This window comes from Pinus tabuliformis, chromosome 1_1, assembly GCF_031772625.1.
Source record: "Pinus tabuliformis cultivar Carrire ecotype Pingquan chromosome 1_1, CPIR1, whole genome shotgun sequence".
Taxonomy (NCBI): domain Eukaryota; kingdom Viridiplantae; phylum Streptophyta; class Pinopsida; order Pinales; family Pinaceae; genus Pinus; species Pinus tabuliformis.
Window position 1 is genome coordinate 580,721,019 of NC_142297.1, and position 17,043 is coordinate 580,738,061.

At 33.5% G+C, this 17,043-nt stretch overlaps 1 protein-coding gene across 1 annotated transcript in view; it reads right to left on the reverse strand.

Moving 5' to 3' along the window:
• LOC149214578 (phytyl ester synthase 1, chloroplastic-like) overlaps window positions 1-17,043 on the reverse strand; it is a 337,153-nt gene that overhangs the window by 18,280 nt on the left and 301,830 nt on the right. Inside the window, exon 6 of the mRNA XM_089389438.1 lies at window positions 4,601-4,710. Coding sequence (XP_089245564.1) covers window positions 4,601-4,710 — 110 coding nt within the window. The remainder of the gene's footprint in view (window positions 1-4,600; window positions 4,711-17,043) is intronic.

Genomic DNA, 17,043 nt, shown 5'->3' on the forward strand with positions numbered 1-17,043 from the left:
AATCAAAGGGGAACTATAACCTCGAAATGATAACTCTAGCCAAAAAAACATGAAAAAACAACTCAAAAATGAAAAATGTGTATGCTAGACCATTATTTATTTATTTATTTTGTCTATTTTTTATTTTTATTTATTTATTTATTATTATTATTTTAATTAATTAATTAATTTGTTTGCTTATTTTATTTTATTTATTTATTTATTTTCCGGGTAAATTTTCAATATTTTTTAAAAATGACAGTAAAAACCAATTTTTTTTGTGCAAAAAACACATTGAAATAAAAAATTGTTCATGCTGACATCAACATTATTTTTGGTTAAAATTCCAACATTTTTTAGAAATGTCATTATAAATAAAATACTATGAGTCCAAAAAATCATTAAAATTCTAATAGTTTTCAACAATATGTTGAAGATAAAATATCACGACTCCAAAAACATAAAATTTCCAACAATTTTCAACCATGGTGTTATGACGCTGAAAAACGTTGTAATTTTGATATTTTTCAACAATGACATTAAAAATAAATATCATAACTTCAAAAAACCTTAAAATTTCAACATCTTTTAGCATAGAATTCAAAACAAATGTCATGACTATAAAAAATCTTAGATTTTCAACATATTTAGAGACCAAATATCATGACTAAATTAAACTTTAAAAATAAATACCTACATAAAAAAATTCATTATACCAAATGTTAAAAAAATAGTTCTTTTAAAATATTGGCCTAAGACAACTTAGCACATTGCAATGAAAACTTAAAAATCAACCATCAAATTGAAACATAGTGGAGACGTGTTTGACCCATTGCAATTTAAACTTAAAAATCAACTATCAAATTAACACATAGTAGGAGAGAACATGATTCATTGTAATGAAAACTGAAAAATCAACTATCAAATTGACACATATTGGGTTGGGTTGCTAGTTAAACATCGACACAACCCATACAAAAAAAAAAAAATAAGTAAATAAATAAAATTAAAAAACAAAATAAAAATTTAAAATAAATTAAATCATAATCCAAAAAAAAGTTATAAAAATAAAAATAAATTAAATTAAAACATTGAAAAAAGAAAAATTATATATATATATATATATATATATATATATATATATATATATATATATAATTTAAAAAAAAATAATGAAAAATAACCCATAAAATGATGAAAATTCAAGCATAAAAATATTAAAAACACCAAAAAATAAATCAAAAAATAAAAAATAAAAAATAAAATAAAATTTAATTTAATAAAAAAAATAAAAAAATCAGTGTGTCACCTTGCCTAGTAGCCAAGGGGAAAAGGGCCAGGGCATGCACCTTGGCCCATGGCCCCTTTGCCGCTGGGCGAGGTGGCAGGGTAATCTTATTTTTATTTCTTTAATTTTTCTTTTATTTTTATCATTGTTTTGGGTATTTTCTAATATCTTTTTGGTTTTTTATTTTTTTAACATTTGGTTTTTTTTTTTTTAATTGAAATGGTTAATAACAAATTTTTTAAAAAATGCATACTTAAGACAAAAAAAAATTAAAATTGAAGTGTCAAAAATATGCAGAAAAAAGGGTTGATGCTTTTAAAAAGTAATCCCCAAAGAAAAGAGGTTGATGTTGCATTAACACTTCAAAATTGGAATGAAAGTCACTAACATTTAAAAAAAATTGCAAAGAAAATTTAAAGTATGCTAAAAAAAATAGGTGTATTCTGAATCAACACTTTTCAGAAACAGATGATTTTTTGCTCCCTCTAAAAAATGAGAACTTGATTCAGTTTCAGTTTTAATGGTAATTGCGTTCTTTAAGAAGGATTATGGTGGTTGACTCTATTTAAGGATTATCAAGAACAAATCAAGCAATGCGATAGTTTTCAATGGATGTGTCAATTGTTATGGAATGAAAAATGTCCCTAAATTTAGTTAATCCAAATTTACCTTTTGAAATGAGTTGTTGATTTTATTGATTCATTCCATGTATGGGTGAAACAAATAGGCGATAAGTATATTATTACTACAATCGAGTATCTTACCAAGTGGGTTGAAGTAGACCCTATTGAGTCATGCACTAAAAAAATTACGGCGAAATTTGTTTATGAAAACGTTATCACCAAGTTTTGGCTCCCCTTAATGATTATTATTAATAAGGGAACCCACTTTGTAAATGCAACAATTCAAGTTATACTACAAAAATGCATGATTGAATAGAGAAAGATGATAGCGTATCATCCATAAGAAAATGGTTTTCTCAAATCCTTTAATAAGACATTGCATAAAGGACATAAAAATATATTCAGAGTCAACCAAAATGATTGGGATGATAAACTACCAACCATTCTTTGGGCATATATAACAATGTATAAAAATTGTATTGGACACACATTGTTTGAATTAGTCCACAAGCAAGAAGTTGTCATCCCTCTACACTTCATCACAAAAGCAACAAATTTTTTGGTTGTTTTTAAATATGACATTGAAAAAGCAATGAAGGAGAATATCCACCATCTACATGAAATATAATAAAATCGACTTCACACACTATATCAATAGGAGGCATAGAAAAATCAATAAAGAGCATGCCATGAAATTCAAGCAAGAGGGAATACTAGAAAACTTGAATCAACCTAGTTGGCCCCTTTGTTATTGAATATATTCAACCCTTATGGGTAGTGCAACTCAAAACAATAAGGGGTAGCTGTTGGATTCAATTTTAAATGGTGCCAACCTTAAATAGTATAATCCACGATATTGTTGGCATGATTATTTGAAAAATTATTTCAATGTAACTATCTATGGGTAAGCCTTAAAAACACCCTGTGGTAGTGTTACCAATTGTTTGTGTATAATATTACTTATTTGGTCCATTAAAGAATTTTCACAAAATAAGGTAAAGAAATAAACCCATAGTCTGCCAAAACAGGTATTGTAACTAACAAACCACAATTAAAATAGTGAATGTTTTTTAGAAGGGAGGCTCTAGTCTAAACGTAAATACCCCAAATTGCTATCATAGGAGCAACCAAAATCGACTAATTGCAATGAATCAATAGACCTAGCAGGTCTAACCATAATTTGAAATAATGGAAAATAAAACTATATAACATGAATGACTCAACGCATCTATAACTATGATATCCCACATTTCATCATGTGGCTTGCATTCATTCATGTTAAATTCACTCATTTCTCCACACTCAAATGTGCATTGGCTAGTGCTTGGAGATTCTTCATTAAAAATTGTATCTCTTTGATAATTGAAGGATGGATTTCATTTATATTGGATTTCATTGTACCATGTATCAAATATTTTAGGTGAGGTTATCCAACCCCAAGATCTCACTTATTCACAATGTTTTCACCCTTGGTCCACAACCTTCCCTGTATCATTACATTATTTTTGTATTCTAACACATTGTTTACTTTCATATCATCCATAATCACTTACCCCTTTTCTTCCAAAATATTTCTATGCTGTACAATAGGAGTGATAAAGCCCTTGTTTTTGAATGTCAACAATGAGAGCATAGAAGTTCCATTGAAAAATCTCAAGTAAACGTTTTGCATACCAAATTAGATCTCTTATTGAGAAAAATGGACTTCGTGTTGAATATCATGGTTGATCAGCAAAGATAGCTACAAGGAATAAGGGAAGACATATCCAAAATACACATGCACCTCAATGCAATAGTACAACCAGGAGAACCACAAGGAGCTCAACATAGGAACTCATCTATCAATTTATAATCAATTAACCTCAATTGGCCACCATCACCATAGCACATTACACTTGATAATAGTCCATTGCAATACTCAATTTTTCTTCTTCATTTTAGCTCTTCGCTAATCCTCTTTACCGCTTATATCAACATAATGTAATGACTAGATCCAAAAGAAATATTTAAATAGTTTTTCATACACACAAAGAGGCTTTGTTCTTTCGATTGTTTTGTATAAACCGCTATATATAAACTTTTATAATACTATAGCCAAAATTTGTGTACAACGAAACATTCCACATCTCCCCTCTTTAGGATGGAGAAGGAACTAAGGGTGGGGGGAGATGTTGGAAGGTATAGTCAACTCAGTCGACTAGACCCACAAGTTAGAATAACAAACCATACTCTTTATAGAATTCAAGTTGGATAGATGACCATTCGAGTTAGGTTTCCATGCTGGGCCTAGTTTTTTTAGTAGTTAATGCAAAATGTAGCTGTAATTGCCTAGACTCTGGTATAAATACATGATAGTCTAAGACTCAATGTAATAATGTTTGTGGATTAATACAAGAAGTGTTTTGGCTAGCTATGGCTAATTTTGTTCTCTCTTTGCTATATCTCATGTGTTGCATGCCTTTTTTTTATTTAATATCTACTTAGTGTATATTATGGTAACAATGTGTAAATTTTCTTATATTACAACAATGTGCATATAAATGTTCGTGCAGGTTCAAAGGTGAGGGTTAGTGTAGATAAAGACAAAGAGACCTCATAGACAATAAAATTTCACTAGCATAAGAGACAAGATATTTCTAATGAACACATCTCTCCATTCCTTCTTTGCATCTACATTTATTCATAAAAATAAATAGGAGAGAGAGAGTACCTGTAGTTGGTATTGGCTTTCCAAATAAAAAATAAAATCGACCAGGAGGTTTTGGAACTATAAATGGAATATACATTTTTTGGTTAGAAACTTCACCAGATGTTTCACTCCTGTATGAGAAGATGAGTGAGCAAAAAACATGTGGAAAAAATATTTTTTAATGAAAAATAATGTCTTTTTTTGACATGACAACAAAAAATTAGAATTCTTATATTGATACAATTAGCATAGATATAAATCAAGACTACAATTATTATGAAAATTACATGAATATAAAGAGAATAAATGCATACCTTGATCACTTCCTATCACTCCTATAGTCATTGGGCCATTAAGTACTTATGTTAATGAAATTATCTTGAGTGATCCTTTATAAATTATTGTATATTACAAATATTAGCATTTCTGGAAAGTACTAAATGGCTATCCAAATGACAACATTTTCCCTTCAGTTGATGAAAATAAATTAGTAAATTATTATCACACACACATATAACATGCAAGTGATATGAAACCCATGCATATGATTTTGATAAGGGTTTAATTTCATGATAATGGTTGGAATTGTTCAAATTGCATTAAGATCTTATTATGATACCTTTCAATTGTGGACTAGTATAATAATTGCTATATAAGACTATCGTACTAACCAATATGTTGGAAGTGATGTTTTAAGTTCGTGTTTTTCCATATGGATGCACAATATATAGTTATAGTTGTCAACATGAGGGTTACAAGTGAGCCTCATGAATATCTATATCAAATGTGTAGAATGCTAATTGGAATTTTAGTTTTGCATAAAGGATTTCCATGATGTCAAATATGAAGTCAATAACACTTGAGGTTTTTTATCAATATTAACTATCATGTCTCCTTTAAACTTGAATTGCTACACTCTACATTTGCCTACGAGTTTAAGGAAAAAAATTGCAAAATTATTGATTAAACTTGATTTACATTTGTCACTTTTGATATTTTACTTTTAAGTCTCATGTTGCAATTTCTACATGTAGTTTGTTCCTTTATAGTTTCAAATCAACAACATTGTATTATGGAATTTTCATGGTTGCTTGTGACATTTCTTAAGATTCCACCCTTGCTCAGCTCCTACTAGAGAAAATTTAGGAGCAATTCTAATATAACCAGTTCAGCATGGAATAACTTGTTGCATAGTGCGAGTAAAACAAGTTTTGAACCTAGGATGTGTTGACCGTGCTTTGATAGCTAGTGACCACACAACAACATACTCTACAATGTATGCCTCAACAATAACCATTTGTGTAATAGGTAGTCCTACTTTATAGTAATACTTCAAGTTGGATAGAAAGGTTTTCATCTCTAAATTTGATGGATCCCATATTGGGGAAAAGCTATGTTGGTGAATCATGCACATTAACTAACCTAACCTACCCTACATTTCCTAACGCTCAAGTTATATTTCTATTTTTATCACATACTATTTATAGTATGTTTATTTTCAGTAGGGGATGCCACGTAGGATGACATGTGACAGTGATTGGGCATTGACTAGAAAATGACATGTCCATTCTTATCTACTAATGCACACTTCCTATTGTATGGCCGCCCTATCCATAAGTGTTCACTTCCTTCATATTTATGGTGACAAACGTTATCCATCTTATCCCTTTATCCTATGAAGCATTATGCTTTGACTTTCAATCATATTCTTGGTTTTTTTCCTGATTTCTTGAGTTAGGAGTTGCATGCATGAGTTATTTCTTCAGTTTTCACTTATTTATAGCTCATCCTATCCTTATTCAATTCTATTATTAACACTAACTCTACTTTAGACCATACAACTCCAATTTGGCCTAGTTATCTAGAACTAATTGAGAGTTGATTATCTACTAGTTGTGCATGCTCAAGGAATAACACTTATTGTGCATTGATCCTCTCTATGGGAGTATTATTTAATTGTACTCGATCCAAGAAATAATACACAAGTCAATTTGAATTGGCATTTGATCTAAAGAGTCTATTTGAGTTTCATTTCATTCTCTATTCTCTCTTTTGTCTTACAATTGCTAGTGTATTTATTTTATCACAATAGGATCTGAACTTTTGCTTGCAATATAAAAAAAATATGCCCTTGGCTTTGAATTATGAAGTGATTGAGGCCTCAACATCCACTGAATTGTTATGAATATGGGTGCCTACATTTTCAATTATTGGAAAATTACATTTAAAGTCCTAGTTCGAATGCATTTTAATTTATGGATTGAATCTTTCCTAATGTTTGATTTCTTATGTCAATTACTCATTTATCGTTGGGGCTTCACTCAATGAACCTCTGATATAGCACGTGTGCTAGTGGCATATTAAAAAATACCCTTAATTTGACCACATATTGGAAAATACCTCTATAAATCACTTTTATTTAATCCCCTACCAATACAAACCCAATACACCTTTCCAATTTAAAAAACCCCTAGTTTCGCTAGATATTGTAGGTATCCATTTTTTCATTAATTTTTTTTATATCCCTTTTTATTTTTTCATTAAATTTGAGCTCTATTTTTTATATACAACATATACAAACCCTTTACCCCCTATTATATGCTCAACATATTATGTCATTTTTTTCCTATATATATATATATATATATATATATATCCCGCAATCTGAATGCACGTGGTATGGTATTGTTTCCCCAGTAGAGCCTCTGTGTCATTTATGAATTATGTTTGCGTTTTCCTTTTTTATCATTGATTATTCATCTGAAAAACAATATTTCACCTCATAAATGTTTCTTATTTGTTTGGAGATTTTTTCTGAGCTAAAATTGATTTCTAGAATATCTCTAATACATTATTGGAGTGATCTTAAATTTCAATGTTTCATATTCTTTTTATTCTAATGGAATCCATTTGAACATTAGACTTTTAAATTCTTCCTATGTACGCTATGATCCTTTCTCAAAATGATATTTCAACTCATTCTTATGGGCCATTGGAGTTCTTTTGATAATTAATATTTTTATCCATTTCAATACTATTGAATCCTTCTAAATTATTGATATTTTTGAACTCTCCAATGGAGTAGAGGAGCATTCTTTGATTTCCAAGTTTTTTTTGTTGTTTAAAAAAATTGATTATCTAGTGGACAATTGTAGAAAAATGATTCTTCAATTTACTTCAATACCTTTGGATACCTTTTGCAAAATTTGTCTTTGGTTTTTCTTTGATTTTTGTGACACCTCAAATTCTTTACAATAGACCCTGTTACTCACTAAAAGTGGGTGACTCCAAGAGAATATTTTCTCATATTCATCTCTTCTAGTCAGTAGCCAATAACCCTTAAGAGCCACCTTGTAGTCGATGTGACATGCCACTCATTTCTACTCCACTTGGATCAGTCACATGTTTCATCGCACATTTGTCAAAAGCACATGTTGGAAGGTGGGATTTTGATCAGAAGGTACTTTATTCGTTTTGCAATTGGATGCTTATTCTTGTTTATATTTGGGAATTTTGACATGCATTATGGGGTAACTTGGAAGAAAAAAGGGTCTTGGTCATAAAATTGTTCCCTCACCTTAAATGGGAGGTTAATTTTCAATCCTAGTCCAACGGGACCTCCCCTAATGGCCCATGGCTTTAGAAAGGGGAACTACTTGGGAAACCATGATTGAGATAACATAGCCCCATTTATTCCTATTCCATACTTACCACTTTCCATATTACATTATGAGCCCCTATTCCACCTCCCTTCTTTAGGTCAACTAACCATTGATTCACTAGGATTTGGCACCCACGTGTCCTTATACCTAGGTAGGGCCAGGAAATGCACCCTGGGAGGTTGATGTAGCTAAAAGAAAAATAAAATGCATATGATGTCCACAGGAAAAACAATGAAAAATCAAAATTCAAAACTTAGTTGGGAAATTTAAAGTTAGAATGCAGGGAAAATCCAAGCATGATCTTGTTGACGGTGTTGGAAGTCCTCCAACACATGGGGTCTCCCTAGTATGAAATTTTCAACATGAGTTTTCATATCTTTGTCTTGGTCCAAGATTCCTTCATGATATTCATGATGGTTCCTCATTTTTATTCTTCTTCACGAGTGCCTTCTTGTAAGCTCTCTTTGATAACCTTACTTGAGAATCACCCTACCATGATGATATGATAACTTTTGCAAATGGATTCCACTCATGACAAGCCAACATCAGTCTGAAAACCACTGATTCTACCTTTGCTTGCTCATGGAATATGTTGACTGTGATGAGGCAACATGAAAGGGTTTTGAGAGTAAGAAGCTAAGAATTGTGCATTTGAGGACTAGAGGGACCTAGGGATGACCACACATTCCTTTGGAACTGTGCAATGTGTAATTAGGAAAGACTTAGCAAGGTTTTACGTAGTGGGGAACTCCAGGAGACAAGGTAATGAGCTTGTTGGATGAGGATGCGCAGTGTGTTGTGCTCAAGGAAGATGAGGCATAGATTGTGTAGTTGAGCATCATAGGGTTTGAGGGATGACCTCACTATCCATTGGAACTATGCAATGCATAGTAGGAGGAAATATGGGACAAGGTACTGTGTAGTGAGGGGTTTCAGTCAATAAGAGGAATATTTTTAGCCACTGTAACTGTGAAATGCCCAGTGATTGAAGAGTATATTCCAAGGATTGTAAAGTTGATGGTTTCAGTGACCTAGCAGTGACCTACTTCCAACTAGAACTGTGCAATGCGTATCAAGAGGTGCGAAAATTTAACTACTGAAATTATTGCGTCAACTGGAAATTATTCTTCTAATTGTTAATTAATTTAACAATTTATTTGCTACAACAAATATTGAATAAATCACATTAGAACCTTCACAGAAAAATGCAGAAAATAATAGTGTTGGAAGCTGAGAAATATACTAGAACACACACACACAAAATTAACACAAATATTTTTGGACATATGTCCTCGAAAAAATCCAACTTGGGAAAATCAGTGCAACAATTAAGGGATTTTATTATTATGTAGCAGTGAGAAATTATGAGTACAATCTAGATGTCGAATGTTGGCTATTGTGCAGAGAACATACTAGAAAAAATATCTTGAGGAAAATTACCCTCACTCTGAGTAATCCCGACACTCAAAAACCACTGAAAAGCAAGTCATCCACCTAGCTCTACGCAGCTTTTGCGTAACCCTATCACGGTCCGCTACATGCTCAGCTTGGAACAACTGCAAATCAAGTTGTCCTGCCTGCCGATGACTGGGAAAACACTTATTCGACCTCTAGAACCTTTGTCCAGCCTATGGAACTGAATATGTATTCCCTTCTCAGCAAATCAAACTACCCTCTGAATCTTCTACATTGCATCTGTGTAGCTTCCTGGTGAAATTTCAGCCTCTCTCTACAATGTACTTCACTATATTTGGAAAAATTATTTCATCTCACTATCCCTGCCCCTCATTGTCTCTACTTCCTTCTAAATCTCCAAATATTTTGGCAACTGGCGTCTCTCTGGAAAAATTGAACTCCCAAAGGAAATCGAATGCCGCAAGTGTTGTTCTCCATCTACCCATCAAGTTCTTCTTATAATATTTTGTTGGGGCTCCAACAACCAAGATTAAACCTTAATCAAGGGCCAAGATCATATTGAGTAAATCCATGTGAATTTATAAATTATTCACACCGTATCTCAATTAATTATGATTAATTAACCCCTTTTCTTAAGTTTAGACTTAGGAAATATTTAAAAATAGGATAATAATCTAATTGAGAAACTTTTAGGTGGGAATTCCAAAAACAATTTTTGGGTTATGGATAACTCTTGTGTTTAATCCTCTACACAAATGTTTGAGACTAGAACACCTCTGATGCTACAGAAACTAACAGAAGCCTATTAGATGAAGGGATTGTGCAATTGAGAAAGCTAGGGAGTCAAGGAGGCAAGTTAGGGAACTATAACTGCGCAATACGTAGTAATAGAAGTGAAATATTAGAGGAATACACAATTGGGCATGATAATGACATAGAGATTACCTCATTGTCCACTGTAACTTCGCAATGCGTAATACAGGGAAGGATAAATTCTTGCCTCTCTGTAGCTTCCTCAAGAAATTCCAACCTCTCTTTACAATGCACTTCATCATATCTAGAAAACTTCCTCTAGATCACTTTCCCTGCCACTCATTGTCTCTTCTTCCTTCTGAAGCTCAAACTCTTCCAGCAACTACTGGCTCTCTAGAAAAATCAAACCCTATAAGGAAATCGAATTCCATAAGTGATATTTTCCATCTACCCATCGCCTTCTTCTTATAATGTTTTGTTGGAGCTCTATTGTACTATGTAAACACCCCCCCCACCCCATTTATATATAGTAATAGCTAATATTAGACATATAAATGGGGACCCTTTTTAAATTTTTAGTCTTTGAAAAATAAAACCTAATTCTAAGAAATTACCTTGAAAACTCTTATAAAATAACCCAAGTTTAGGATCCTCATCGCAAATTGCAAATCAAATTTTTCCATGTGATAATCATAAACACCTTAAAGAAATTTTGATATGCGATCAATCCCCCCACTACGACATTCTGATCAAAATGCCTTAATAATTCGCAATCACATTTCGTAGGAGTCACAAATAAATAAGCCATGCCATTGTGTCATCCATTAACGATTTTGAGAAATGCGATATTGTGATATTCACAATCGCATTTCACATTATAAATAGACAACGCTATATGACATCGTTTAAAAATCTACGATGCGCAAATAAAGCACCAAGCATGGGAAGTAACTGTGTTTTAATATAATAATGAATGGTTTGACAGGGTAATTAATGTTTAGTAGCCCGAGGAGAGGTAATGATGTTTCAAGTTACGGATAGGTAATGTTGAATATCTCATTTGAAATTCTCCCATGATTGAAAGTCATTTCAGAGAGTTTTCAGCCTTAATTTCCATATATCGTCTGCTTTAAATACATCTCTTCCATTTCAGGTAAGCTACCAAAGACATGTCATTTCGGAAAGTGATGCATAAATATAAAAAGAAGATAATTACAGAGTCCGAGCTATCAAAAATGTCTCCTATATTCTCTGATACGTTCTGCAATGCCGATGGGGGAGCAACAACTTGGGAGGGCATATACAATAGGCTTGAGGATGAAAATCCTAAGGTTATTGTCACAAAAGCGAAGGCTGACTCAATAAAACCTTCGGGACTCCAATTCAAGGATGCTTCCTTTTATTTCCTTCACAAAATAGGAGCGAGAGAAAAAATCCTCCCATACACTGATATGATTAGGTGGGTGGTGGAAAAGCTCACTTGAAGATAGGAAATTCAGGATCTCAAGAATGGAACTCATGGAGTCATTCAAAAAGGAAGACTTGAAGAAAATGTACCATATACCTAACCCTTAGGACATATATGATAAATTGTATGTGGCAAACTTCACAAAGAAGAATGAAGAACCTTTCAAGATGATCTAGGGCTGGAGGGTACTGGAGAACAAGTTCAAATTTGATAAAATGGGTATGTATCCTGTAGCCTCTTTGGAAAACACCTATAATTATGCAGCTGTTATGTTATGTAGACTATATGGGTTACCTAATAATGCTAAGTTTTCCATAGACTGGATTCCTTTGATTGATGCCTATGTCAATTCCCACAATATGAATAGGACCACCATCCTATCTGATAACGTAGCCCTCATCACCAAATATCGACAGAAGAGATCCTCGTCTCCAAAGAACCTTCCTCCGTTCTATTTTAGCGCCTACATCATGGATGCCATCTGTTTCTGCACTAAATTTCCAATCATGGGTTGGAAATGGACCTTGCAGGACCCCTACCCTACCCATCTTAGCCATAAACAAATTTGGGAATCCCATTATATACCTCATTCTTATAAAATAAGCCATGTTATTATTTTACCATTACATCAATTAATTTTCAATAAGAAAGCTCCCAAGTTTTCCAAAGAAGCCGCTACAGACCTTCTCGCAGTCGACAAATATTTTGTTCAAGAATGGTTTACATAAATTGGGTTTTTTGGTAGTACAACATACCCACATATCCTCCTTTGTATGTCTCTGATAAATTATTAGCAAGAGAAATAGCCCATCAGACTATGGGAAAAGCTTTGACCAAGCTCCTAAAAGAAAACAAGAAGTTATTATGGCCATATTTTCCTATTAGGTGCGGTTCCTTTTCATTAGAAAATTTTAACCATGCAATTAAGGAGTCAGTAAGCCTATAAAGCCTTAGGCTCCATACTTTGCCAAAAAGGCAATTAGATCCACACAAGATAGCATATAACATCACTACTCTAGTAAAGATCAAGCCTTATAACCATTAGGCTAATGATTTTGAAGACCTTTTACGGTTGGTTGAATCCTTCAAACAATCTTTCGAATGGGAAAGGAATAATCTGAGTCCTGGAGATTTTGAAAGATTTCGGGAGTTCAGAAATAAAAGGCTCAAAATGATTCCGCTACATTTGTTAAAAATCGAGGACAAGCCTACGCCTAGTGTGATTGTCAACAACGAGGGACCTAATTCTCACATAGAGTCTCAAGTGGATACATAGAAAGCACTGGATATAGGGAAGGCCCAAGACACCGAGAAAATAACAGAATCCAGTAGAAAGTCAGCTGAAAAGCAGGGTATGAGCACCCCACCTAAAGATATCAGTTATGAGATCAAAAGGAGAAGTTTGGAGCAAGAGTGGGATCAATTCAATAATAAACTACAAGACACTCCCAAGAAAACAGATGCCGAGGAAACTACGGAGTATAAAACTCCTCTGCATGTTCAGAAAAACACAGAGTCTGAACCGATGGATGAGCAAGCGATGACGTCTCAACAGATTGAAATCATTCCCACTCTTCCCACATCGGAAATTGTCTTAAAGGTGACTAAAATCCCTCCTCTTGATGTGTTCTATAGCCCACTGCACAAGGTTGTAATAAGGAAAAGGAGAGGGATAGAAACACCCGAGCTCCCACCTGGGAAAGAGCCGATGGACATAGTCTGGAAGGATATATCTTCCAACCCAACTGAAAACTTGACCGGACTGTCACAGTTTACAGGGGAATATGCAATGGCCACCATGGACAAAGCTATCGAGATATCTATTTTGTTGAAGGAAAAGGAAGAGAAGATTTCACAGCTCGAGCAACAGCTCGAACAGAGAAGGCAAGTGTGAACAGGTAGGCTGCTTAACAGCTAGCCCAATTGCAATAGAGCATGGAGGTGTTTAATATAAGCCATGAAGAAGACATATCGGCCAAAAACATGCAACTCCAAGATTTGTAGCAAGCGATGGAAATATATAAGGATGCTCCTACTATCGAGGAATTCATCAAAGAGGCGCTAGAACTAAAATCCCTCTTGTTAAAAAAACAAGAAATTTTTTTCCAAAAGATGTCACATATCACTCCTTATCTGATCACTAGTGACCAGCTAATAAATAAAGCAATTGACTAGAGAACTGATTTTACTGATCTAAAAACAAGAATCTCAGAGTTCATCGAATGGCAAGAAACATAAGAGGGGAGGAAGGCTAATTTACTTGAGATCGAGGAGACACACAAAGACATTATTTTCATGGATTGGGATGTGAGGATCAAAAAAGTTAAATTAGCTGTGGCAAGGGGAGCCAGGGTGTCAAAGAACATAGTGAAGGCAGTAAAAGAGTGGAAACTCAAAGGGAAGCAATCACAAAGTTAGCAAAGACTGATTGGGAGTCGTATTAGCAGTACCTCGTCAAGCCACACAATCAAATCATGACCCTCAACTTCTCACTCCATTCAACTCAGCAGATGCTTCCACCTCTCACAAATGTTATTTTCACAGGACAGGTCATAACACAGTTTGGGGCACCTCCTGAAGTCAAACCGATGACTGATATATGTGATTTGAATGACAAGATAGAAGACAAAAAATCATCATCACATCCTCTACTCATCAAGTCACTTTTTATTTTTAGAGTTAGTTAACTAGTTAGGAGGAAGGTTGTTTGAAACCTCCTCAAATTTTTGTATAATCTATTTTTGAACATTAGTTAGAATAGTATTTATACCCTTTTCATGCATTTAGAGAAGGGTCTAGAATTTTATCAAAAACATTTGCAAAGAATGCACTTTTGTAATTTTATGAATGATTTGGTGAAATTATGGAACATGATCGTTTATGTTAAATATCAGACTACTTTCCTTTGTTGATGCACTATTGTATACTTGGAAGATAAATTGATCTAAAGAAAGGAGTCGATCTATGTCATTAGTCAAATGAGAAGAACTTCACATATATGGTACTTCTATCTTGTATGATTATTCTAGTTTCTATTTAATTAGTGACAACACTTTATTTTCATGAATTGTATATGAGATATGTTCTTTTTTTTAAGTGTTAATTGTACCACTTTATGATGCCTAGTTGAAATTGTTTATTTTCATATATAAATCATCATATATGCGATATAGTTTATACATTTCTTTGACTAACTATTTAGTCAAAGAAATTATCTCTACACGTTATCATATTTGTTTTATATGTGATTAATCTTTATTATCACATGTCAAGCAGATATCTTTTTAGATCGCATATTATACAGAAATACCCGGGTTTATATTTGATTAAGTTAGCTAGAGATTTTCATGATAGAATAGGTCATTTAGTTATCATTATTCTATTTCAATCACTTGAAAATCACCCACTCTCATTTTAAAACCCATTCTGGGAAATTGGTCCCATCATCCCCAGTCGAAGCTAGCACTTTAAATGGAAAAGGAGATATCTTAAGTTCCAGACCTTGTGATTATCCCCCATGTTGGAGCAGTAAAAATATGATGCCTCAACATTTCGGCACTAGAAGGAGGGCCATCTGAATATGAATGGCATATAAAACTAAATATCAATCCAAAAAAATTCATAAGAGTCAAAACCCCTCCACCACTTCTACACCTTCTAGATATCGTTCAAAATATCCAGATCAGAAATCTAAAGATGTAGAAACATCTCCCTCATCTCCTGAAGTAGTAAGACAACCACCTTCTCCAGATTGCACTCTTGAGTCTCCCAAAGTCCATTCTTTGATACGTAAATTGGAACAGATATCAATTTCTGTCGAGAAACCAAAGAGACCCGAAGCTTCTGAAGAAAGTGTTACTTCCTTATTACGAGAAACTGGTGTATTAACTAGATTGCAATGTGAAAGGCTTGGAGTAACTCCTTTTGAGTTTCCCATCCCTCCACAACGTAGGAAAGTGATTACATCAAGATTTGAATTGTTTACCAGCAAGATCACATCACCCTTCCATCCATTCACTTCTCCATGTATTTCTACTTAATCCACTTCTTCTCAACTATCCACTTCTCCAACTAGTATTGCTACTAGTAGTACTAACCCAGTAGTAAGCTCTTTGCCATCTATACCTACTTCTGGACTGGCCTTCCCATATTCCCAGTTTTTGGCTCAAGTTATGGCCAATCACCCTGCTCAACCTTGGACGAATCCTTGTGCTATTCTGGTTGCTAATCCAAATTCTCTCCCAACAAACCCAAAAAAATGGTTACCTAAGTACAATCCTGATGAATGTCTTCCAGCTTAAGAACATATAAATAACTTTATGTTAGCCATGAATCGTAATTGAGTTGCACATGAAGATGTTGTAATCAGACTGTTTCCTTATACCTTCCAAGGATCTGTTGGGTCTTGGTATTTTTCCCTTCCAGCAGGTTCAATAAGAGACTGGGATACTTTTCAAGAAGTATTTCTTGCAAAATTTGGTGATGACAGGACCATAGCATCCTTAATCAATGATCCTTCTAACTTAAAAGAAAAATCAAATGAAAGGATGAAGGACTTCAACTTTAGTTTTAACACGTTACTAAACAAAATCTCAGCTGCCTCAAAACTGCAGTAGATGTACAAATAGAATGGTACATATCCTCCCTTCCTTCTAATATTTCAATTTTTGTAGATAGAGCCAATAAGGCTACCCTTGTTGAAAACATGAAAGAAGCCATGTTTTTAGAAAGAAGAATTATATCTTTAGAAAAATATCACAAATAGATGAAAGGAATTCAAAGAAAATAACATTTAAGGATGATACAAAAAATAAAGCTTCAAAGGACCCTTTCGATCTTGAAGGCTTTCAGAAAGTGTTAAAAACCATGCCCAATGAAATGGTCAAAATCAATAAGAAGTTTGTAGAATCCTCTGCTCCCAAGAAACCTTTTCGCTCATTTAAAAGAAATGGTTCTTCTGCATCACAACCACCAAATATTATTTCAAATGCCAAATCTGATCAAGAAACAGAAGAAGAGTCACCAACTGAAGAGGAAGTCGAAACGGAAGAAGAAGTTAAATTAAATGGAATGTGGGATTTCATTCTTCCAATTGAAGAAGAAGCACAAGATACGCGAGTAACTACAATATGTAAAAACTCTCTTGATATGTTTATAAAAAATCA